Source organism: Macrotis lagotis, chromosome 2, assembly GCF_037893015.1.
Source record: "Macrotis lagotis isolate mMagLag1 chromosome 2, bilby.v1.9.chrom.fasta, whole genome shotgun sequence".
In the NCBI taxonomy this organism is placed as follows: domain Eukaryota; kingdom Metazoa; phylum Chordata; class Mammalia; order Peramelemorphia; family Peramelidae; genus Macrotis; species Macrotis lagotis.
The window spans coordinates 165,470,996-165,483,192 of NC_133659.1; the positions used below are offsets into that span (position 1 = coordinate 165,470,996).

The window sequence follows — 12,197 nt, forward strand, 5'->3', positions numbered from 1 at the left end:
CTGGCAAGGATTTCCCAGAAACCTTGCTAGGAGTAAGGTCCTTCACTGAGGGTCAGTGACCTCATCAATATCATATTACAGTCTAATCTGATATTCTTTCATTTGAAATGAATATTTCTGCTCTATATTTCTGATTTAATTCTGATTCTATAAATCCCTAGTTGAGGTCTGCAAGTCTGGAATGTAGGTCTGGATGCTGACCTTTAACCAAGTCAGGAATTGCATCCTTATCAAAGGTGGACACTGCCTCTCTGTCTCAATAACCTGTTTTTTCTTATTGATATGTAGACTTATAAATTTGAGTTTTTACAGCTGTGGAAAAACAAGAAGCTAAAAATGCTGATTTTAGCGGGAACTGCTCTGTGTCCCCAGAATAGGATACAATGGTCTTCCTTCTATCCTAATTCTTATCTGTTTTGTACAGTGGAACAGACTTTATAAGAGGATACATACAGAATTTCTAAGTTAAGATCTGTGACATCTCTATGTAAGGTGTGAAACCTGATTGGTTGGCCACCAAAATTTTTAAGTTTCTTTGTTTAAATCCTATAAATATTGATTATTCACTTACTTCTGTTGTTGGCATTCATAAGGATGCCATCCACCTATGAGTTTTTGGTAAGATTCTAGAGAATAAAACTTCATTTATAAAACTAACATTGTTATTTTCATTTTTAGCCTAAGAAAATCAGGGTTAACACTCCCCTATCCCACTCCTTAACAGACTGTAAATCTCTTGAGGGCTGGCACTTTCCATACACCACTGGCACACAGCAGGTGCTTAATACTTGATTTCATTGGCTCTAATCAATCGTCTCATTTTATAGAAGAGGAAATTGAGGCTTGAAGCGACTTATTCAGTCAGTCCCTGAGGGAAATAGTCATAGACCCAGGAGTAAGTTTGGTTTTCTCCCATCCGGTCCAATTGTGTTTTTTCCTTGAATTTCTTTCCTTCAATGAACGAACGTTTGATTTTCCGCCCATCCCATCCCAAACCCCTCGCAAATCACTGTGCCCGGCACCAGGCTGGCATCATACTATTCCCTGCTCTTTGATTTTTACACACGCGCGCGCAAAGCTTAAGCTCCCTGAGGGCAAGCCTTGCTTTGTGAGGGTGCCCCCCGCGCCCCAGGGCGCCGGATGCGGGCCCCTCGGAGGGGTCTCGGCAGGCCCCGGGAGGCCCCCGCCGCACCAGCGGTCCGTTCCCGGGGGGCCCCGCCTCGGGCTTTGTCCTTCGCGATGGCGCCCCCTAGTGACGGGCGCGGGGCTGCCTCCCGGAGGCCCGCTTTGCCCCCTGACCCCGGCTCAGGGGGCGGGGGGGGGGTGCCTTCCAGCTTCTGGCACGCCGGGGGCTGGGGGGAGGGGCAGCACCCCCGGCCTTCGGGAGAGTGGAGGAGGGGCGGGGGCGGCTCGGAAGCTGGATGCGGGGAGCTGGTTTCACATGGCGGCCACCGGCGGGGCGGCATGGGAAAGCAGAGACGTGCAGGCCGCGGGGCCCGGCGGGGGGAAGGACCAGGCCGCAGGTGGGGGCAGGGGAGGGAGGGCAACAGAAACTCGCGCACGCCGCCCCCGAGAGCACGCGGCGGCCCGCTCACGTGACAGGGGAGCTCGCGGAACTGGACGGAGCGCGTGGCCCGGAAAAAGTCCCGTCCGGTCACATGTGGGGGGGGGGTAGGCCAGGGGATCCGGGAGGGAAGGAAGGCCGAGGAGGCGGTGGCGGCGGCGTCACGTGAGAGGGGCCGGGGGGAGGGAGGCGCCTGGTCACGTGACGGGGGTGAAGCGAGCGAGGGGGCGGGGGAGGAGGAGCAGAGGAGGCGGGGCGCGCGGCTTCCGGCGGCGGGAGAGGGGGGGGCGGGGGGGGGCCTGTCCCGGAGGTGGCGGCGGCGCCATCTTGGCGAAGGGGGGATCAGGAAGTGCGGACCGCGGCGGCGGCGGCGGCGGCGGCGGAGCCCGGAGCCCGGAGCGGAGGCCGGAGGCGCCCGGCCCGCCGGCCCCGGAGCGGAGCGGAGGATGCAGCAGCCGCAGCCGCAGGGGCAGCAGCAGCAGCCGGGGCCGGGGCAGCAGCTGGGGGCGCCGGGGCAGGGGCTGGCGCTGGGGCAGGGGCAGGGGGCGGCGCCGGGGGCCGGGGGCGGCCCTGGGGGGGGCCCGGGCCCGGGGCCCTGCCTGAGGCGGGAGCTGAAGCTGCTCGAGTCCATCTTCCACCGCGGCCACGAGCGCTTCCGCATCGCCAGCGCCTGCCTGGACGAGCTGAGCTGCGAGTTCCTGCTGGCCGGGGCCGGGGCCGGGGCCGGGGCCGGGGCGGGGGCGGCGCCCGGGCCGCACGTCCCCCCGCGGGGCCCCGCGCCCGGGGAGCCCGTCCGCATCCACTGCAACATCACGGTGAGGACCCCGGCCGCCGCCCCGGGCCGCCCCCGCCCCCACGTGGGCTCCCGCGCCCCTTGTCACCACCCCCGGCGCGGAGCCCCGGAGCCCGGCCCGCCGCCCCCCGAGACCCCAGACGCCCCCCGCCGCTGGAGCGAGCCTCCCCTCGGGCCCCCCAACACCTGGGACGCGCCCCGCGGACGCACCTCCGGAGGGAGTGGGGCCGGGGGCTGGGGGGTCGCCGCTAATGACGATCATAATAACAATAACTGACGTTTCTGGAGCACTTTAAAGTTGAGCACAGAAGCCTCCAGGGGCGACCCCGCTTGATCCAGAGACCCTCCTTGAGGTCCCCCCCAGCTCCCCACATCCTCTTCTGGTACAGCCTCCAGTTGTTCTCTTCCTGCACCTCTTAGAGGTTGATGGGAAGCTTCCTTTTCTCCCCCAAAATATCAGGGGCAGGTCCATTTTCTACCCCCTTTTGATCATGAACTTCCCTATTTCTCCCAGTCTTCCTGTCCTATTTACCATAGTATTGTTTCATCCATCCTAGTAATTGAGCCTGTTAATAGAGATCTCGGGGTTAACTCTGCCGCCCCAGACATTAAACTTGTTCTTTTCTCCCAATGGCCTATTTCCTTGCTTCACCCCCAGGACATCTGTTTGCTCCCTCCTCTCCTGGTCACTAATAGCTTTGCTAATTTCCCATTCCACATGGTCACTGTACCTTCACATGTCTTGAGATTACCTTGCCCTCTACTTAGTGGTGTGCCCCCCTCACAGGCCAGGGAGGTGAAATCTTTCCTAATTCAGGCAGGTTGCTGGTGGGTAACAGCCTGGGAGCATTGAGGGAATGAGATCCAACTTCAGATCAGCTTGGACATTGTCCTCAGCCAGCTCCCAAAGCATATTTTACCTTCCAGGCCAAAGTTCTGGAGGGAAGTTTCTGTTTGGACAAAAGGGATTCCCATCAAAAGTCCTGTGTCTTCTCCCATTCAGACTTTCTGACTTTTCCCTTTTACACTCATCCCCCTCCCCACCCCTGCTCACAGAAAACTTGTAGTAGGAAGAAACAAGTGCTTTAGTCAGATGTAATAATAGCATCTTTCAAATAATCTTCACTTCCAAAATTGAAGCACGTCGGCTAGGAACCCCATCAGAAGTGCATGATTTACTTGGTATTGTGTTGACTATTTCTGGACTAAACCCCAAGTTTCCTCAGATACAGAATTGCTCTCCTTCTTTTCTTTGTTCACTTATATGCTGCCAGTCCTGCCTGTATCCAAGGCTGTAGGTTAGCCCCAGAGGTCTCTTCCCCCTTCCATGGAATAAGGGAGAAAGGGTCCTGAATTGTCATCCAACCACACTCTGGGATATAGGGGAACTTGGACTGTCTTCATCCACTGTTGTTGTGGTTTAGGAATGCTGGGAATGTCAGCAGCGTAGGTTCTCTTCTCCTAAATCAGTTGTATAGAGCCCTATGACCTCTTGCTTCCATCCCACGCCTAAACTGTAAGGGTGGCAGGTTAACAGGGTTACCAAAGAAAAGATGGGCAAAACTGGTCACTGGGGGATATCTTCTCCAGTCTGTGTTGGAAAGAGGATTTTCCTTATATTTCCACTTTATTCTTTCAAGCCTTTGGCTGAATGCTTGTAAGAATAATTTGGCCCCAAATTAAAAACTTGTTTGTGGCAAATCTTACCTCTCCTAAACCTAAAGTGAGTTGTTGCTTCCTCTGTTCTGTTTGTATACATGGTTCTTCCTAACTCTGGGTCCATGGTTGGGAGGAAGGGGGCCTGGAGTCTTTATCCTATAAACATTGGGGAATCCCTTAGCCTAGACCTCTTTGTAGGAATAAAACAGTTTCTGGGATTTCACTGAAGGCAGAGAGGAAAAGGGATCTAGTCCTCAAGCTTCCATTCAGGACCCTGCTCAGCCAGACATTTTTGAGAGCTATGGGGGAGGGGGGGAAAGAGAGAGGCAAATTTGACACCTGGAATTGGTGGGCAAGCAAAATCTGAAGTTTCCTTTTTTTTACTTCCCTGTCCTCTCCCCTTAGGAATCTTATCCTGCGGTGCCCCCAATCTGGTCTGTGGAGTCTGATGACCCTAACTTGGCTGCCGTTCTGGAGAGACTTGTGGACATAAAGAAAGGGAATACTCTGGTGAGGAGGGCAGGGACTTGGCGCCTGAGCCAAGAAGAGAACCTGCAATCGAGACAGATGAAGGGTGGGAATTGTCCTAAATTTAGATGACACTGTAAAATAATCGGCCTGAAGAAGACTCAATAGGGAAGCCACCTTCCCCTAGCTAGAGGGAGATACATCATCAGCCCCAGCATGGGACTTTCTAACAGAATCACTCCCATGGCCAGGTTTCCAATATGACCCAGGGTCCAAATCCCTTGGAGAAATGGATACTACTCAACCTTCATCTTGGGTCTGAGCCCTTGGTTTCTCCCACTGCACCTGGCCAGATTGGGGAGAGGCATGAGTATCTTATGTCACTGTGGTCTACTATCCCCAGCTGTTGCAGCATCTGAAGAGGATCATCTCTGACTTGTGCAAACTGTACAACCTCCCTCAGCATCCAGATGTTGAGATGCTGGACCAGCCCCTGCCAGCAGAGCAGGTAAGTAACTAAGGTTTTTTTTGCCTCTGGCAAATCCACACCATTCCCATATTTCACCATCTCTCCACTTAGCCATGACGCTGTCTAAGATAGATGGAATGAACCCTTTCCTTTGTAACTCACTTAGATCTTGGGATGCCCTCCATGTGGGGATTTCCTACAGTTAAGAAAGGCTAGAGACCTAGACTTCTTCAGGATCACAAGTGTAGCAAAGGTCTGGGGAGGCCAAAGTAAATAGATACTACTCTTCAGAAAATTGAATTGAGTAATGTGCAAGCTGGTGACTTGATTGTTCCCCCACCTTGTAAACTGTATCGGAGAATATCTAGGCTGGCAGCCTCAGACTTCAAACCCTGGGAGCCCAAAGTAGTTAGGGAGAGGGCATATGTAGGGAATCCAGTCATGGGCTCTGACTCCCATCTTTTCCCTATGCATGTAGTGTACACAAGAAGATGTTTCTTCTGAAGATGAAGATGAAGAGATGCCTGAGGTAGGTGACAGATAGGAGGGACAGTGGTAACAGTAACTTTGGAAAGTTAAAGATCATAGGGGACATTGCTTATTTATAAAGTCCTGTAGAGAGGACACCAAAGGAAAAAATTTGGGAGACTGAGACCCATATATATGAAAGTCTGAAGATTCAAGAAACAGCACAACAGCCAGTGTCAATCTAGATCCAGCTGAGAACCTAAATATTGGTTTAATGGGAGTTGGGACTTAAATGTAACAAATGATCCTTGGTTGGAATATCAGGCCAGTAGAGGGGAAAATCAGACTGGAAATAAAGAGGGAGTCGCTTTTTAGAGGTGGAGTCATGTCTTAGACTCTCTGCCTTTCCCCATTCACAAAGCCTTAGGTAGCTTAGTAATTCAAAACTCAGTTCTCTTCTTTCTATTAATTGCCTTTTCTATACAAGGCACTGTATTAAGTGCTAAAAATACAAGAATAAACAAGACATGGAATGAATGGGTTGTGAAGATTAGATGAGATAGTGCATATGCAACTCTTCTTTTTTAAGGTTTTTTTTTTGTTGTTGTTGGGTTTTGTTTTTTGTTTTTTTGTTTGTTTTTTTTTGCAAGGCCACACAGCTAGGTAATTATTAAGTATCTGAGGCCAGATTTGAACTGGGGTACTCCTGACTCTAGGTCTGGTGCTTTATCCACTGTGCCATCTAGCTGCCCCACCACGTTACAACTCTTTGAGGATCTTAAAGCACCAAATAAATATCAGTCATTGCTGTCATATTTTGGTCCAGACCTGTGAGTCAGATGGACAACTCATCTGTTAATTCTGTTCTTTACACTAAGTGTTTTGGGGCACCAAGATTTACTGACTTGCCCTATGGTTATCTGGCCAGTATGTATTCGAAATGGAACTTGAACCCAAGTCTTTTGATCCTCTAGGTGCTTCATCACATTCATTGACTGATGAAAGCAAATGTTGAGATCAAACTAAATTATGTTATTAAGGAGTCTGCTGGGGAGAGTGGGGAGAATGGGGGGATCTGAAGCTTTCTCCATTTTCCCCCAGCCTATCCACCAGCCTGGTAAGAGTTTACCAGATAAAATGTTAGCTTGAATGTCAGTCTTGGGGAAGGCAAAACCATCCAGATGGGTAATGGCAGGGAATCCAAGTCTCTTCTAGTTGGCGCTCAGGGATAATCATAGAGAGAAAAGAAAAATCATTTAGGGGATTTAGGGAACTTACTCTTTTGTTACAGTTTATTCAGGTTGACCAAACAACTCGCTTATCTGTGCTTTATGGGATGGTAAAGAGTAGGTGTGTGGAGAATGATTTGAAGACTTGAACACCAAGTTTAGTCTATGGGCTATTGGGTGCCTAGCTCACTAGTCTATGGGCTATTGGGTGCCTAGCTCACATCTTCACTGTGTACAGGACTGGGGAGATGGTTAACCATTCTCTTCCCTCCATCAAAAAAATTTTTTTGGTTTTCTTCCTCAAGGATACAGAGGATCTAGATCACTATGAAATGAAAGAAGAAGAGCCAGCTGAGGGGAAGAAATCTGAGGATGATGGCATTGGGAAGGAGAACTTGGCCATATTAGAGAAAATTAAAAAGAACCAGAGGCAAGATTACTTAAATGTACGTGTCCCCTGGAGGGGGAGGTGGGCCAAGGGTTCTGGATCAGGGTGGGGTTTCTCCCACTGGTATTGTCATCATGACTGTTCCAGCTTAGAAACTGTAGAATTAGGATATTCTTGAAATGTAGGAGGAAAGAATTAGTGCTTATGTCCTCAGACAATAGCGAGGTACCTTCTAAAGTACAAGAATCCTGTAATGGAGGGAGGTTCCTCTTGTCTCCTCCCCTGCAGGGCGCAGTGTCTGGCTCGGTGCAGGCCACTGACCGGCTGATGAAGGAGCTCAGGGATATTTACCGATCACAAAGTTTCAAAGGCGGTAAGTCCAGCTTTGGAGAGGGGGGTGCTTTGGAACATTGGTTGCTTGGGAAGACCCAGAGGCAGGAAGCAGGGACTTCAAAGCTAAAGAGGGAAGGGTGTCTTGAAACTATATAATGGGAACTTAGGCTTTCATAAGCTTAGTACTGGCTTTCATAAGCTTAGGACCTGAAGGTACAACACCAAGAAGTAAGTGAGCCCTTAGTCCCTAATGCTGAGTCCTTAGTCCTTTCCTTTGGTCTTTAGCCTGAGGAAGGGAAGGGTCCTCCTTCCTGTGCTTCTACTAATATTCATTTCTTCTTCCTCTTCCCTATCTCCAACCTCCAGGAAACTATGCAGTCGAACTAGTAAATGATAGCCTGTACGATTGGAACGTCAAACTCCTCAAGTAAGTGAAAAGTTTGAGATTGAGGGTTGGGGAAGGGGAGAGGAGGGGTGGCCATTAGTAGAAACCTCCAGAGCAGCTTTATTTGATTATCACCAGGGCCCAAGGACTTAGGGAGATGTGAGGCCAGGACAGGGAGCAAAGTTATCTGTGGCCTGGAATTGACTTTGATTTCTAGCTAGCTTAGACCGTAGATTGGGCATGGGGATTGGAAGGAGGCTTTCTGAAGATTTGGGGGACTGAGCAAGAGCCTATTAATTTGCTCTATAGGGTTGACCAGGACAGCGCTTTGCACAACGATCTCCAGATCCTCAAAGAGAAAGAAGGAGCTGACTTCATTCTCCTCAACTTTTCTTTTAAAGTAAGACTATTAATTCACACACCCCCACTTTTTTCTTGCCTACCTCTACTTATCTGTCTTCTACTAGGGGTGGGGTTGAGTGTCTGAGCCACTCAATGGATGCTTGTTAATTGATAGATTGACCACTTCATTCTGACTTTGGGTTTCTCTTCCTCTTAGGACAACTTTCCCTTTGACCCGCCATTTGTCAGGGTTGTCTCTCCAGTCCTCTCAGGAGGGTGAGTAGATGAAAAATCAAGGAATGCTCTGTGTAAAGTGGGGAGGACAGAGGCTGGGCCATGAACAGTTGATCATTCTTTCCTCTCTAGGTATGTTCTGGGTGGAGGTGCCATCTGTATGGAACTTCTCACCAAACAGGTAAGCTTTTTGCTTCATCTCAGCTGGGTTGAGCTGGGGTTTTTCCCCAGGTGGAAATCTTAGAAATTATCGCTGTCATAGACGACAAGAAGAGTACCTAAGTACCCACCTTTCTTAGGTGGTTTGGGGATGCCTGTATTGTGGGTGAAGTATAGAAGCCATCTTAGAACCATTGGCACAACCCTTGCTTTCTTGGAGACCTCACTTGTGATGTTTTATTATCACCAAGATCAGGGAAACCACATCTGTTCTCTGTCCGTTTTTCCCTTTCTTTCCCCCTATTTTCACAGGGCTGGAGCAGTGCCTACTCCATAGAGTCCGTGATCATGCAGATCAGTGCCACCCTGGTGAAAGGGAAAGCACGAGTACAGTTTGGAGCCAACAAAGTAAGGACTGGAGGGTGGGGGGTAGACAGTGTAGTGCCAGCTAATCAAGCACCCCACAGGCCTGTTCTTAGACCAGAGAGGACAGGCACACTCATTGTTTGTAGTATTAATTGGGAGGAAAGAGAGAACCCTGAGATGTCTACAATGTATCCTGAGAAGCCAAAGTGGTAGTTTTGGGAATTGAGAAGGAAAAAGATGTTGAATATTGATAAAGAATGTAGAAAAAAGTGTAGAGTCTGACGGCAAATCACATAGCCCACCTGTTCCCACTGCTTAGGTGTAGGACCTGACAGAGCATGTGTAAATGCATATTTACTTCATACTTTGGCTTGTTGGATAGGACAAAAAGCTAGGAGCTAGTTTGGCAGAATTCTTGTCCTCAGAGCATGGAATAAGTCATACTACCATGCATTCTGGATCTGCTACTAAGTCCAGTCTCAACAGTCTTCCTGCTACACAGAAATCCTTTTATTCTTCTCAGGGTAACTTTTACAATCCTTCAGAGTTTCGAATTAGACTTTCTCTCAAGTGACTGGTGCCATCCGTAGCTCCCTTTTTCTCAAGCAGATGGTTTCTGTTAGTATTTTACTGAGAGTCAAGACCCTCTTTCATGGCCTCCCTCATCTCCCCAGTTCCTTCAGAATCATTTAACATCTTCTCACCTCTTTTGGTTCCACTTCTTTTTGCTAAGAAGAATCTTTCTATTTGTACTTGATCCCAATATGTCTTGTCTCTTTCAGGAACTTGCCCCATTATTCATCTCTTCTCTTCATTTTTCAGTTTCTTCCTACTGCCTATAAGCATGCTTCAATCTCCCTAGTTCTTAAAACAATTTCTCAGCCCTCCATTCCCATAAACCTTTATCTCTTCCCTTACACGCCAAACTCTTCAAAAAGGTTCCTGCTGTCTGGCCTTCTACTTCCTTTCCACCCACTCACTTTTCCACCCCTTGCAATCTGTCTTCCAACCTCACTAGACTACAAACTATTCTTTCAGAGCTTAATGATTTCAGTAGTTTTGAACCCAATGGCCTTTCTCAAGATTAGATGAGATAATGCATTCTAAGCACTCTGCAAACCTTAAAACCTCATATAATGTCAGATACTATTTCCTCAGGCTTTATCCTCTGGCCTCTGCAATTTTGACTGTTATCACTCCTGTTATCCTTGATATATTTGTGGATTTAAAACTGGAAAGGATATTAGATGTCATCTAGTCTGATGGCCTCACTTTCCAAATGACAAACTGAGTCCCAGAGGGTGGCTTGCCCAAGGTCACCTAGAGAGTAGCTGAACCAAGACTGAAAAGCAGGTCCTCTGAATCCAAACCTAGAGCTCTTGGTTTCCCTTGGTTACCAGGCTTCATCCCCTAAGTGTGACTGTTCTCCCAGGCTCTGCTTGGGGCTCTCTCCTCACCTCTGTACTTTCAGTATCTCTGTCATCAACACGATCTCTCAACAGAATGCTAGTCCTTCATGGCTATTTTCTTGCTGAACATTCAACATGCCTAAAATTAAACTTCTGTCTTATTCCCCTTTTCTCATCCAAACTTGTTCCTTCTCCAGACTACCATACAGTTATCCATCATGCTTCTAGGCTCCCAACTTTGTCACCTTAGAGTCTCCCTGACCTCATCTTCTGCTGCCACTTTGGGGCCATTCTACCTCAGTGTCTCCTGCATCCTTTTCTAGCCAGTGCTGTAGTTCAGACCACCACTATCTCTTGCTTTTGCTTTTGGAGTAGCCTCCTCATTGGTCTGCCCAATTCTATGTTTCATACAGCTGTGAAAATAGTCTTTGCAGGAGCCTAAGGATGAGGGCACCCTGTTGCCTCTAGAATAAAATACAAGCTTCTCTTGACCCGTAAGGTTCCCTACAATCCTAGTCCAACCTGCTTATTTGCCTTCTTTTACATTACTTGTCTTCCCAGATCTGAAGCCTTATGGCCCTATGAAGTGTAGACAACTCATCTTTCTATTGCTTAGGGGTCCCTTTCATGAAGATCCCTTCCTGATTTTCCTCTTTCCCTTTGTTGTTAGCTCCCACCCCCTCCCCAGACTTCTTTGGCTGTGCTGGCTTGTGTCAGTCATTGTAGCCCCTGAGTAGAATAGAAGACCCTTTGTCTCCTAATAGAGTATAAGTTTAATAAATGCTTCTGTAAGTTAAACATAGAATTGAAGGGGGGGAGAACAAGGCAACAAATTGGTCCTCATCTCATTGACTGACTCCTCATCTTTTCAATGTTCTTCAGTCTCAATACAGTCTGACAAGAGCACAGCAGTCCTACAAGTCCCTGGTGCAGATCCATGAAAAAAATGGTAAGACTAGAAGAGTCGGGGGGCCGGGGAACAAGCCCCCACAATCAGCCCTAGAGGGCTCTCCCTGATCCACAGGATGACTGCTCTCCACTGCTTTCAGAAGGGCTGGGGCAGGGAGTAGCTGTGGTTCGGCTTTGTATTCTATGATCTCCCATCTCTTCACCATTGGGACATCCTTCTAGGAAGCAAACCTTATAGAAGGAGTCCCAAGATGGAAGATGTGGAGCTAGACTTCAGGGACATTACTGCTGACAATGTTCTTTGTTTACAGGCTGGTACACACCCCCCAAAGAAGACGGCTAACCCCGGAGTCTCTCCCTCCTCCCTCCCCAGGCACCACTGGACCAATTACCTTTGAATGCTGTATTTGGATCTTACGCTGCCTCTGTGGTTCCCTCCCTCACTCACTCTTTTCCTGGACGTGATAGCTCTGCCTATTGCAGGACAATGATGGCTATTCTAAACGCTAAGGAAAACAAAACAAAACAAAACACAGAACTGTTTCAGATATTCAAGACTGACTTACAAACCAACCAACCACCTTGCTGGAACCCTTGCTAGCAGGCATTCTTATAAAAGAAACTTTTGAGCCTTCTTATATTGCTGGAAACTCAGCTGTGCTCCAGACTAGAGCAGCCTCCTTACCTATGCTATGGATTTTTAATTTATTTTCTCTTATTTCATGTACACTGCTTTTTTTGGTTACAGTGTATGATGGATGTGTATGGAAAAAAAATGTATCTTTGGGAAAACAATTACAGTTTGTTAATTTGAAGATGCTGGTCTTGACTCTTTCATTGTTATTTTTATTCCCACATGCCATCCCCTGAACTGTGTGGTGGGGGGTGGGATGTGGGATATGTGGTGCCCACCTTGAGTTTCATTATAGAAGGTGGAGGCCACATTCCCCTGGCAAGGAGGGGAGGAAAATTTGAAGTTCACCCTAGGTCCATCCTTTGGCTGTGATGTTTCCAAGAGGCTT

The 12,197-nt window shown here is 48.5% G+C and overlaps 1 protein-coding gene across 1 annotated transcript; it reads left to right on the top strand.

Moving 5' to 3' along the window:
- Positions 1 to 1,912: 1,912 nt before the first annotated feature.
- Positions 1,913 to 11,990, top strand: UBE2Q1 (ubiquitin conjugating enzyme E2 Q1). Its single transcript, XM_074223381.1, has 13 exons — positions 1,913 to 2,379; positions 4,422 to 4,526; positions 4,888 to 4,992; positions 5,432 to 5,482; positions 6,956 to 7,096; positions 7,327 to 7,411; positions 7,738 to 7,798; positions 8,066 to 8,156; positions 8,316 to 8,374; positions 8,465 to 8,513; positions 8,804 to 8,899; positions 11,149 to 11,215; positions 11,487 to 11,990. Exons 1-13 carry the CDS (start codon positions 2,011 to 2,013, stop codon positions 11,516 to 11,518), a joined length of 1,311 nt encoding a protein of 436 aa, XP_074079482.1. The 5' UTR covers positions 1,913 to 2,010; the 3' UTR covers positions 11,519 to 11,990.
- Positions 11,991 to 12,197: the final 207 nt, after the last annotated feature.